General features: G+C 46.5%; 2 protein-coding genes across 2 annotated transcripts in view; one reads left to right on the plus strand and one right to left on the minus strand.

The window, feature by feature from the left end:
* Positions 1–765: 765 nt before the first annotated feature.
* Positions 766–12146, plus strand: part of cfap206 (cilia and flagella associated protein 206) — a 25286-nt gene continuing 13905 nt past the window's right edge. Inside the window, exons 1-3 of the mRNA XM_005942086.3 lie at positions 766–1584; positions 1663–1746; positions 3530–3620. Of these exons, the coding sequence (XP_005942148.1) occupies positions 1432–1584; positions 1663–1746; positions 3530–3620 (328 nt within the window). The 5' untranslated portion in view covers positions 766–1431. The remainder of the gene's footprint in view (positions 1585–1662; positions 1747–3529; positions 3621–12146) is intronic.
* LOC121815819 (cilia- and flagella-associated protein 206-like) lies at positions 7849–10390 on the minus strand. The gene is made up of 2 exons (XM_042228308.1): positions 9740–10390; positions 7849–8288 (listed from the first exon to the last, which is right to left on the minus strand). Exons 1-2 carry the CDS (start codon positions 9948–9950, stop codon positions 8065–8067), a joined length of 435 nt encoding a protein of 144 aa, XP_042084242.1. The 5' UTR covers positions 9951–10390; the 3' UTR covers positions 7849–8064.

Raw genomic sequence — 12146 nt, forward strand, 5'->3', positions numbered from 1 at the left:
CGTTTTTCTTTGGCGCCAAAGACTTTCTCGTTTGTTTAGCTAAAATTGTGGCACAACCAGTCATTAATTTCCTCAATGCATTTACCAAGAGCCTGTACAGGGCCTCATTGTATATATTTGTGTGTCATCTGCATAGCTATGATAGTTTATTTTGTTGTTCTTTATAATCTGTGCCAGTGGGAGCATGTAAATGTTAAACAGAAGGGGTCCCAAGATGGAACCTTGGGGAACTCCACATGTGATACTTGTCTGCTCAGATGTGAAGTTACCTATTGATACAAAGTATTTCCTGTTTTCTAAGTATGTTTTGAACCAGTTTAGTACAGTTCCTGAAAGACCTGTCCAGTTCTCCAGTCGTTTGAGTAATATGTTGTGGTCAACTGTATCAAATGCTGCACTGAGATCCAGTAAAACTAAGACTGACATTTTTCCACTGTCTGTATTCAGACATATGTCATTAAACACTTTGGTCAGAGCGGTTTCAGTGCTGTGGTTCTGTCTAAAACTGACTGGGAGGCATCATAGCAGTTATTCTGTTTTAAGAAGTAATTGAGTTGTTGAGAAACTTTTTTTTCAATGTTCTTACTTAAAAATGAAAGATTTGAGATCGGCCTGTAGTTGTTCATTTGTGTCTTGTCAAGATTGTCCTTTTTCAGTAGAGGATTAATTTCAGTTTTGCTTTGTTTTTTTTTGTTTTTTTTGTTGTTTTGTTTTTTTTAGTGGTTCTGGAAACACACCTGACATTAAAGAAAGGTTGACGATCTGTTGACTCCAAAGTCTTTGAGACCTCTTTGGAAAAAATCTTTTGGCAGGACATCTAAGCAGCAGGAGGAAGAGTTCAGTTGACGTTAAATTTCCTCCAGGTCCTTGCTGTTAATAGGGTGAAACTGTTTTATGGTGTTTAAACAGTTTTTCGGTGGACACAGTACATATCCTGAATCTGCTGTGATGTACCGATTACTTGTCTAATCTTTTGAATTTTGTCTGTGAAGAATTTGGCAAAGTCATTGCAGGCCAAGTTTGAATGAAGTTCAGCTGCCACTGACACAGGAGGGTTTGTTAGCCTGTCAGCTGTTGCAAATAAGACCCGAGCATTATGACTGGTTTTGGTGACTATGTCAGAAGTAGGACCTCCTTGCACTCCTCAGTTGTAAAATATAATTGAAGTTTCTCTTTATAGATGTCATAATGAACCTGGGGTTTTATTTTTCTCCAAACAGTTCGGGGTTTAGAACACATTTTGTGTAATTACAACAATATGTAACTTATGACCTGGTTGCATAAAGAAAACAGACACATGCATGGCCTTTTGCCACGTTCTATGGGAACTGCAGAAGACTGTGTCTTAACACCGATACTTGAGATTTCATCTATGGACTAAAGCATTGTTTAACTGTAGCGCACTCTAGTGGACAAATTTGCACCGTTACTATGGCAACTGCTTATCAACAATCCACCGTAGGTCCGGCGGTAGAAATGTCTCAGGCTGGTGCGGAAACCCTGCTTAAAACCGTAATCGGGCACATTGTGCACGAGTGCAGGCTGAGGGGACATGCGGTGTCGGAGACGCTGGCAGCTTTTATGGTCAGTAAAACGAAGTAAGCACTTAGTCGTTAAGCTAACGCTGCTGCACACGTTCACAATGTTTTCAAACATCCACAGGTGTCTGCTGTGGTGCTGGACCCAAGAAATGGCTTTAATGTTGACAGGACCCTTACTAAAGATGATGTTCAAAAACTCGAAGAGGTGAGCTGCTTTATTTCTTTTTCTAATTGGTGTTAGTGGTTCTGAAAATCACTGTGTATGTTTGAGTCGAAATTCTGTTCTGTTACAAAATTAGGAGGTAGAAAGGGGCTTCCGATGATGCACTGCATTTCTTCTCCATTTAGTGAGGTTATGGGAGAAAGGCCAAGAGTCAGACGTTTCCATTTAACAGGAGGCAACTTCAAACAGGGAGTGGCAGCTGCGCTCTCCTCTTCTGAGTCCTGATTTTTTAGATTCTGTTTTTTTGTGGCTATTTCATTTACTTCTGTAGTTTCTGTTTTGTTCCCTTGTCTTTGATTTCTCTTTATGACTATTATTCTTGCTCAATAATGACAGTAAAGCCCATTTTTATTAACATATATTACACTTGTTACTGCTGAATCTGAGTTCACCCCTTCTTCTTTTGGTGTAAGACTAACACAAGCAATGATGGTAATCTATTGAGTTCAATTCATTTTTATTCATACAGCATCAAATCACAACAACAGTCGCCTCACGATGCCTTATATTGTAAGGTAGCCCCTACAATAACACATACAGAGAAAAACCCAACAATCATATGATCCCCTATGAGCAAGCACTTTGGCGACAGCAGGAAGGAAAAATTCCCTTTAGCAGGAAGAAACCTCCAGCAGAACCAGGCTCAGGGAGGGGCGGGGCCATCTGCTGCAACCGGTTGGGGTGAGAGAAGGAAGACAGGATAAAGACATGCTGTGGAAGAGAGACAGAGATTAATAACAAGTATGATTCAATGCAGAGAGGTCTATTAACACAGTGAGTGAGAAAGGTGACTGAAGAAGAAATACTCAATGCATCATGGGAATCCCCCAGCAGCCTACACCTATTGCAGCATAACTAAGGGAGGATTCAGGGTCACCTGGTCCAGCCCTAACTATATGCTTTAGCAAAAAGGAAAGTTTTAAGCCTAATCTTAAAAGTAGAGATAGTGTCTGTCTCCCGAATCCAAACTGGAAGCTGGTTCCACAGAAGAGGGGCCTGAAAACTGAAGGCTCTCCCTCCCATTCTACTTTTAAATACTCTAGGAACAACAAGTAGGCCTGCAGAGCGAGAGCGAAGTGCTCTAATAGGGTGATATGGTACTACAAGGTCATTAAGATAAGATGGGGCCTGATTATTTAAGACCTTGTATGTGAGGAGCAGGATCTTGAATTCAATTCTGGATTTAACAGGGAGCCAGTGAAGCGAAGCCAATACAGGAGAAATATGCTCTCTCTTTCTAGTCCCTGTCAGTACTCTTGCTGCAGCATTTTGGATTAACTGAAGGCTTTTCAGCAAGTTTTAGGACATGCTGATAATAATGAATTACAGTAGTCCAGGCTAGAAGTAATAAATTCATCAACTAGTTTTTCAGCGCCACTATGAGACAGGATATTTCTAATTTTAGAGATGTTGTGCAAATTGAAGAAAGCAGTCCTACAGATCTGTTTAATATGTGCGTTGAAGGACATATCCTGGTCAAAAATGACTCCACGGTTCCTCAGTGTTACTGGAGGCCAAGGTAATGCCATCCAGAGTAAGAATCTGGTTAGATACCATATTTCTAAGATTTTCAGGGCCGAGAACAATAACCTCAGTTTGATCTGAATTAAGAAGCAGAAAATTAGTGGCCATCCAGGTCTTTATGTCTTTAAGACATTCCTGCAGTTTAACTAATTGGTGTGTGTTATCTGGCTTCATGGATAGATAAAGTTGTGTGTCATCAGCATAGCAGTGAAAATGTCTCCCTCTGCAACATGTCTTCCAGCTGTGTCTGGATAAACTCACAGAAAAGTGCAGCCCATCCCTTGACACTATCAAAATGCAGGTGTGCTTTGACATGAATTATACCACGAAATGTAAGTATAACCTCATTCAGATTTTATGTGGCACCAATACATGTATGCAATGTATGCAAAGCTTGCTAGAGGTTGTTCAATTTTTTTTTTAGGTTTATTTTGCTATACAATATCTGTCTAGTCGTCTACAAATGCCAATGACCAATTATTAGCATCCATCTAGTTTCATCTACTTATCTGGGTTCGGGTTGCAGAGGCAGCAGTCTAAGCAGAGAAGCTCAGCCCTAACTCTCACCAGCTACTTTTTCAAGCTTATCCAGGTTACATAATCTTTTCAGCGTATCATTGGTCTACCCATGGTCTCCTCCTAGTGGGACATGCCTGGAACACCTCACCAAGGAGGCATCCTAGCCAGACACCTGACCCACCTCAGCTGGCTAGTTTCGTTGTGGAGGAGTAGTAACTCTACTCTGAGGCCCTCTCAAATGACTTAACTCCTGTTTCTAAGGGAGAGGCCAGCCACCCCTTGAAGAAAGCTTATTCCTGTCGCTTGTACAGTGGGGCAAAAAAGTATTTAGTCAGCCACCGATTGTGCAAGTTCCCCCACTTAAAATGATGACAGAGGTCAGTAATTTGCACCAGAGGTACAGCAGACCCCAGACCCCACCCACCCCCCCCCCCCCCCCAGACCCCCATACAGCCCAGCCCCCAGCCCCAGAACCCCCCCCCCAACCCAGAGCCCCCCCCCCTCGCCCACCCAGACCCCCAGACCCCCCCCCCATAACCCTCCCCAGACGCCCAGAGAAGCCCCAACCCCCCACCAACCAGGCCAGCCCTCCAGACACCCCCCAGACCAGACCCCCAGACCCCAGCAGCCCAGAAGACGCACCACCCCCAGCCACCAGCCCCCAGCAGAACCAGCCCACAGCCCCCCCCCCCCCAGACCCCCAGCCTCCCCCAGACCCCAGCACCCCCCCCCAGCCCCAGACCCCCCCCCAGACCCCCCCCAACCCACAGACAGCCCAGAGAAACCCAGACAGAAGCCAGAAACCCCTAGGCACCCCCGACAGACCCCCCCCCCAGCCCACCAGCACAGACAGCCCCCCCAGAGCCCCCCCCCTCCCCCAGCCCCCAACCCCCCCAGCAGACAGACACAGACCCCGACACAGACCCCCAGACCCCCCAGACAAGACAGAAGACCCAGACCCCCCCCCAAGCCCCCAGACCCCCCCAGAGACCCCCCCCAGACCCAGCCCCCCCCAGACAGCCACCTCCCCCCCCCAGACCCCCCAGCCCCCCCCCCCCAGCAGAGACAGCAGACCCCCACCTCCACACTCCCCCAGACACCCACCCCCCCCCCCCACCAGCCTACCCCCCCCCTCCAGACCCCCCCCCCCAGACCCCCAGCACCACCCCTCCCCCCCCCCCCCCCCCCCCGACAACCCCCAGACCACCCCAGACCCACACAGCCCCATACATACCCCCCCCCCCCGCCCCCCCACCCCCCCCCCCCCCCCCCGCCCCCCCCCCCCCCCCCCCGCCCCCCCCCCCCCGCCCCCCCCCCCCCCCCCCCCCCCCCCCCCCCCCCCCCCCCCCCCCCCCCCCCCCCCCCCCCCCCCCCCCCCCCCCCCCCCCCCCCCCCCCCCCCCCCCCCCCCCCCCCCCCCCCCACCCCCCCCCCCCCCCCCCCCCCCCCCCCCCCCCCCCCCCCCCCCCCCCCCCCCCCCCCCCCCCCCCCCCCCCCCCCCCCCCCCCCCCCCCCCCCCCCCCCCCCCCCCCCCCCCCCCCCCCCCCCCCCCCCCCCCCCCCCCCCCCCCCACCCCCCGAACACAGAAGCAGACCAGACAGCCCAGACCCAGACCAGCCCCCCCCCCCCCAGAACCCCAGCCAGACCCAGAAACCCCCAGCCAAACCCCCAGACCCCCCCCCCCAGGAGAGAAGAAGAATTCAAAGAAAGAAAGGACAAAGGGAAGAAGAAAAAAGAGAACAGCAGACAACAAAGAAGAAGAAAGACAAGAGAAACACAAGGAAGAGAAGCAGAAGAAAGAAGATATAGAAGATAGACAGACAGAGCAGACAGACAGAAGAGACAGACAGACAGACAGAGACAGACAGAGAAGAGAGAGAGAGACAGATAGACAGACAGAGACAGATAGAGACAGACAGACAGAAGACTGACAGACAGACAGACAGACAGATAGAGAGACAGAAGACAGACAGACAGATAGAGACAGATAGACAGACAGAGACAGAAAGACAGACAGAGAGACAGAGAGAGAGAGAGATAGACAGATAGAGAGACAGAGAGACAGACAGAGAGAGAGAGAGAGACAGACAGAGAGAGAGAGAACTAAAGAGTGTGAAGCACCACAAAAAAACGTTCACTTACTTTGTGATGCTGAGTGCGTTGGATCTTTTTGTCACGATTGGTACCGAAACCAGTTGTGGGACGATTGGCCTATGACTAACGCAGTTGAGTGACGCTGGCAGATATTGTGGTGGAGTTGATGCATTGGGAGCAGGTGTTGGTGCATCAACAGCAGCTCAACTGGCTACAAGACCAGGCTGAGTGCCTTTACATGTCAAGGCTCACTGTGTGGCAGGCAGGATGTAGGACCCAAATGCAGGACTCATAAACGCAAGGGTGAGAACTAAAAGTGGCAGCTTTATTTCGGCTGTAAATGGTAAATGGCCTGCATTTGTATAGCGCTTTTCTAGTCCCTAAGGACCCCAAAGCGCTTCACACTACATTCAGTCATTCACCCATTCACACACACATTCACACACTGGTGATGGCAAGCTACATTGTAGCCACAGCTGCCCTGGGGCGCACTGACAGAGGCGAGGCTGCCGGACACTGGCGCCACCGGGCCCTCTGACCACCACCAGTAGGCAAACATGGGGTTAGTATCTTGCCCAAGGATATTTGGCATGCAGCCAGGAGGCAGCCTGGGATCAAACCACCGACCTTCTGATTAGTGGCTGACCTGCTCTGCCACCTGAGCTACAGCCACCCCCTGACTCTTTAAACATACAACAAACAAAGCCAAAAGCGAGGAACTAGAAATATGAACTAAAATCAAAGCACTATGACACTGGGAAGCTAAGGAACTAAACTGGGAAACAGAGCTAGAAAACTACTAGGAGAACACAGGAAAACATGCACCAATAGCGTGCGCCCTGCCCAGAATGTCAGCTGGTGAACCAGCCACCCTTTCCAAAAGCACCCTTGCACCCACTCCTGTTAATGGACGTCCCGTTTGAGCACACTGGTGCAAACCTCATCAGGCCATTTGTAATTCTAGGTGTTGGACCTAGCATTTTGAGTTTATTGTGTTTTTGTATTATAATGATGATGTAAGTTTCTCTAGTTCGTTTTGAGTTTATTCTTTCTATGTTTCTGAGTTTTCTTGTGTTCCCAGTTTAGTCTCTCGTCTGCTAGGTCCTTTTTGTGCCTCCTGTGAGAATCTGTCTTGTTGTCTGTGTTTACGTTTCTGTGCATATAGCTCCTCGCCCTCTGTGTGTCCAGTCGCTATGTTTTTGTCTCCTTTTTCTGTACACGGTGTTCCTCTCATTGTGCTTTATTCTTTGTCTCCCCCGTCTGTCATGTGCATCCACGTGTGTTCTCCCCAGCCCGTCTTGTCCCATATGTGCATTTCATGTTTTAGGTTCCTAGTGTTTAGTTTCCCCAGTTTAACTGTCTTGCTAGTTTAGTCCTATCTCCGCTCGTCTCTTGTTTGCGTTTTCGTGCAATCTATGAATAAAACGGCTCGGTTTTTGTGAAGTCCCAGTTTCACGCCTGTTGATTCTCTCCTTTTGGGTCCACCTCATCATCACTTCACACATTCTGCAGCCACATACCATGAAGCCATTTCACTGGAGTGCAGAGGGATATCACTTTGTATTAGTTCTGGTGGATTATGCAACAGGATAACCTGAAGCAATGCTGCTGTGCACCACTTTACCAAAGAGTGTCGTGTAGACACAGTTTCAGGTCATCTCCAGAGTCGGCATATCGAAAGAGATACTGACTGACCAGGACACTTCATTCATGTCTCGGACACTTAAGTTGTCAACCTGATTAAAGAAAACTGCAAAAAAGGTCCAAGCCCAACCAAGAAAAAAAAAAAAAAAAAAAAGATGTGTACGTTCCAACCCTCAGCGCAAAGCTACACACACTGGGGAGATTGTCACAGGTTTACAGAGTGGATGTTGCTGAACTGAAACTGCGTTTTGCAGAGGTGTCCCTTCTCCCTCCCCTCTGCCCAGTCGTACAACACTCACAAACCACCATTATGGAGCAAGGTCTATAGTGTTACAGGCTTGAAACGAAAACAGCTGGACTTTTTGGTTCATGAAGACATTTCATTTCATTTGGTGAACTGTCGGCCAATGTTGTTGGTCGGCCTACAAATGTTTTTAAAAGTATTTTAACTGCATGCGACTGCTTATAATTTCAAATAGCAAAGAGACAGTCACTGAGCTAAATCTACAGTAGAGGTCTTCTAACAATCAATCAATCTCAAGCTGGCAAAGTGAAAAATAAGCATAAAAACTGTACTTAGTTCATGGATGTCAACCTCCTCTTCACCCCTCTTGTTGGCTTTGTTGAAGAGTCGGATCCCAGTAACAATCATGGTGAGTTCTTTGAGCTGCTGCTCCTGGTCTCTCTTTAAGGCCACTCGAAAGTTTCCCAGTTCAGCCTGAGGGAAGACGCTCTGCAGGACAGCTATGGCAAAGGAAGAAGAGAAGTCAAACGTTAGACACACTGCATGTATAATCATTATTACCACCACCAGCATCATTCACTGCATAGCTAATTGTTACACTATATCAGTGTTTCCCAAACTTTTTTTTGCTGGGCCCCCCATTGTTTTACAAGAAAAATGTTCGGGCCCCCCCACCAACTAAACACCCAGCCCCCCGCACAAACGCATCCTCCAACCACACACACCCATATTTTGTTTTCAAACTCCATTGCGGTTTATTTCACACCTCAAACATTTAGTAAAATCAATAAAATTACAGGTAGTAAAATAACTACTAAACTCTTTTATGCTACGTCCACACTTAACACGGGTATTTTTGAAAACGCAGCTGTTTCGCGTTTGGCCTTTCGTCCACACGTAAACGGGTTTTCAATCACCGAAAACGGAGATTTTTTTAAAACTCCTATTTTGCGTTTACGTGTGGACGAGGAATACAGAGTTCGTCACGCAACGTCAAAGGTATGTGCCTTTTTTCACGTCACGCTGTGCGCCACGTTATTGTTTACATGAGATGAATTGCAGAATGGCAGATAGAGACAAAATACTGTTAATCTGACTATCTTCAGGTTTTACATGCTTACTATACACACGCAGTTACTGTCCCTCCATTTAGAAAGGCAGAGGCGTCACGGTGTAATTATTTTACGTGTAGTTGTTTTTTTCCTGTGTATAATATTCAACATTGCTATCAATACATTTTTCAAAAAATGCCTCTCTGTGCAAAATGGGTTTAAAAACATAAACAACTGTGGGATACTGTTTGTCCGTGATTTGAACGGGGAACAAATCGTGGCAGGATCAGCCTGATATTATTTGTATCCCACTGTAACTTTACTGTATAAAGAGCTAACATCTCCAAAATGTCAGGAGTAGTTATTTATTACAACAAGTGTTTGTGAACTAAAAATAAAGAATGTGGGATACTGTTTGTCCGTGATTTGGACAACCCAGCGCGTGCTGCCGATGCAAGGGAAACTAATTCTGTCGCAGAGACCTACCTCGGCACTTGTGCAGGTGAAGCCAAAGTGTCCAAGCTTTCTTTTTTTCTTTTTTTTTTATACCCCCCCGGGAACCTCTGCACCATATTATGTAAAATTGTTCATTTATTTTGTGAATAGAAGAGATTCCATTCAGAAAACTGCTGACAATTTGCTCCCTTTCAGAACCTGATCTTTCTAACTGGAAGTCTGATGTTACATAATATGAACAGACTTGTGGTTCATCAGAAATGTTTTGAAGTTCATAGTCAGCTCACAAGACATATGTTGGAGAATCACTGAGAATAGCAGAAAGGGCTGTCTGGATGATCTGGGGTTAGAATTAGTAGCACAGCCTTTGGTGTAACGTGGCATTACATTTTCAGTATGCAGACATGACATTGTAGTTGGAACAATGAAAAGTAGTATGAGACCTGTAGCCTCTTCCATAGTGTTGGTATCTGTAGGCGAACCCATAGCAGAGCGCAGCAGGATATAAGTGGTGATTTTCTGGTAAAGGCCATCCAATTCCTTCCTTGATTTCACCCTGTTGTCAGTGATCTCTCTGCACAGTGGACTCAGCTTGGACTCTTCTGACTGGTGGATATCCTCAAGAAACTCACCTACACAAACACACAAGGTCATCACCAAAAGTCATTGTGGCAAGGTTTTGCAGTGTGAAGTCTGTATGTGACTCAAATAGAGCACTGCAATAGCACAAACATGACTAAATAAACCCACATATGACAGCTTCAGATAATCAGCTTCTAAGCTGACCAACACACGTTTTAACTAGTCTGGAAATTTATCATTTAAGATCGGGGTTTATGACCTCTAGTGCCTCTGTTAAACAAGTTCAGCATGGCTATGCTGAACTTGTTTAACATATCCAGGCTTTCTATGCATTAGACAGCTCATCTAAACATAAAACCCAAGTTGGAGATAATGGGAAATACAGCAGTGGTTATCAATTGTTTGGACTCGTTGGTTGACACAAAAATGAACCAACTTAGCATAGCCTACTTTGATCTGTAAAGAACAAAAAATATATAATGGCAAAAAGCAACACTTTTGCTACAAATAGGACAAGACTGCAACAATGTGATGATTTTATTGATTGCAGCACTAGGTATGCCATTTATTTGTTACAAAGCAGCTGCACATGAAGACATGGAAAGCATTACGTCCTCTCCTTGCATACGTACTGAAAACCTACTGCTGAAAAAGATTGGTCTGTAAAAGCGAAGCTGTTGATTTACCTGTCAATCTACAGTCTCATCACTATGGTTACAAGCTCTGGGTAGGGCCTAAAAGAATGAGATTGCAGATACAGTGGGGCAAAAAAGTATTTAGTCAGCCACCGATTGTGCAAGTTCCCCCACCTAAAATGATGACAGAGGTCAGTAATTTGCACCAGAGGTACACTTCAACTGTGAGAGACAGAATGTGAAAAAAAAAATCCATGAATCCACATGGTAGGATTTGTAAAGAATTTATTCGTAAATCAGGGTGGAAAATAAGTATTTGGTCAATAACAAAAATACAACTCAATACTTTGTAACATAACCTTTGTTGGCAATAACAGAGGTCAAACGTTTACTATAGGTCTTTACCAGGTTTGCACACACAGTAGCTGGTATTTTGGCCCATTCCTCCATGCAGATCTTCTCGAGAGCAGTGATGTTTTGGGGCTGTCGCCGAGCAACACGGACTTTCAACTCCCGCCACAGATTTTCTATGGGGTTGAGGTCTGGAGACTGGCTAGGCCACTCCAGGACTTTCAAATGCTTCTTACGGAGCCACTCCTTTGTTGCCTGGGCGGTGTGTTTTGGATCATTGTCATGTTGGAAGACCCAGCCTCGTTTCATCTTCAAAGTTCTCACTGATGGAAGGAGGTTTTGGCTCAAAATCTCACGATACATGGCCCCATTCATTCTGTCCTTAACACGGATCAGTCGTCCTGTCCCCTTGGCAGAAAAACAGCCCCATAGCATGATGTTTCCACCCCCATGCTTCACAGTAGGTATGGTGTTCTTGGGATGCAACTCAGTATTCTTCTCCTCCAAACACGACGAGTTGAGTTTATACCAAAAAGTTCTACTTTGGTTTCATCTGACCACATGACATTCTCCCAATCCTCTGCTGTATCATCCATGTGCTCTCTGGCAAACTTCAGACGGGCCTGGACATGCACTGGCTTCAGCAGCGGAACACGTCTGGCACTGCGGGATTTGATTCCCTGCCGTTGTAGTGTGTTACTGATGGTGACCTTTGTTACTTTGGTCCCAGCTCTCTGCAGGTCATTCACCAGGTCCCCCCGTGTGGTTCTGGGATCTTTGCTCACCGTTCTCATGATCATTTTGACCCCACGGGATGAGATCTTGCGTGGAGCCCCAGATCGAGGGAGATTATCAGTGGTCTTGTATGTCTTCCATTTTCTGATGATTGCTCCCACAGTTGATTTTTTCACACCAAGCTGCTTGCCTATTGTAGATTCACTCTTCCCAGTCTGGTGCAGGTCTACAATACTTTTCCTGGTGTCCTTCGAAAGCTCTTTGGTCTTGGCCATGGCGGAGTTTGGAGTCTGACTGTTTGAGGCTGTGGACAGGTGTCTTTTATACAGATGATGAGTTCAAACAGGTGCCATTCATACAGGTAACGAGTGGGGGACAGAAAAGCTTCTTACAGAAGACGTTACAGGTCTGTGAGAGCCAGAGATTTTCCTTGTTTGAGGTGACCAAATACTTATTTTCCACCCTGATTTACGAATAAATTCTTTACAAATCCTACCATGTGAATTCATGGATTTTTTTTTCACATTCTGTCTCTCACAGTTGAAGT

The sequence above is a fragment of the Haplochromis burtoni genome, unplaced genomic scaffold (genome assembly GCF_018398535.1).
Source record: "Haplochromis burtoni strain Fernald_Lab_line unplaced genomic scaffold, NCSU_Asbu1 Contig_317, whole genome shotgun sequence".
Lineage (NCBI taxonomy): Eukaryota > Metazoa > Chordata > Actinopteri > Cichliformes > Cichlidae > Haplochromis > Haplochromis burtoni.

What these genes read in the sequence shown, in the direction of transcription:
- LOC121815819 (XM_042228308.1), bottom strand. Translation starts at nt 9,950, where the DNA reads ATGACCTTGTGTGTTTGTGTAGGTGAGTTTCTTGAGGATATCCACCAG. An exon ending in CACTATGGAAGAGGCTACAG is followed by an intron (nt 8,289 to 9,739) that starts GTCTCATACTAC and finishes CCTTTGCCATAG; the next exon opens with CTGTCCTGCAGAGCGTCTTC.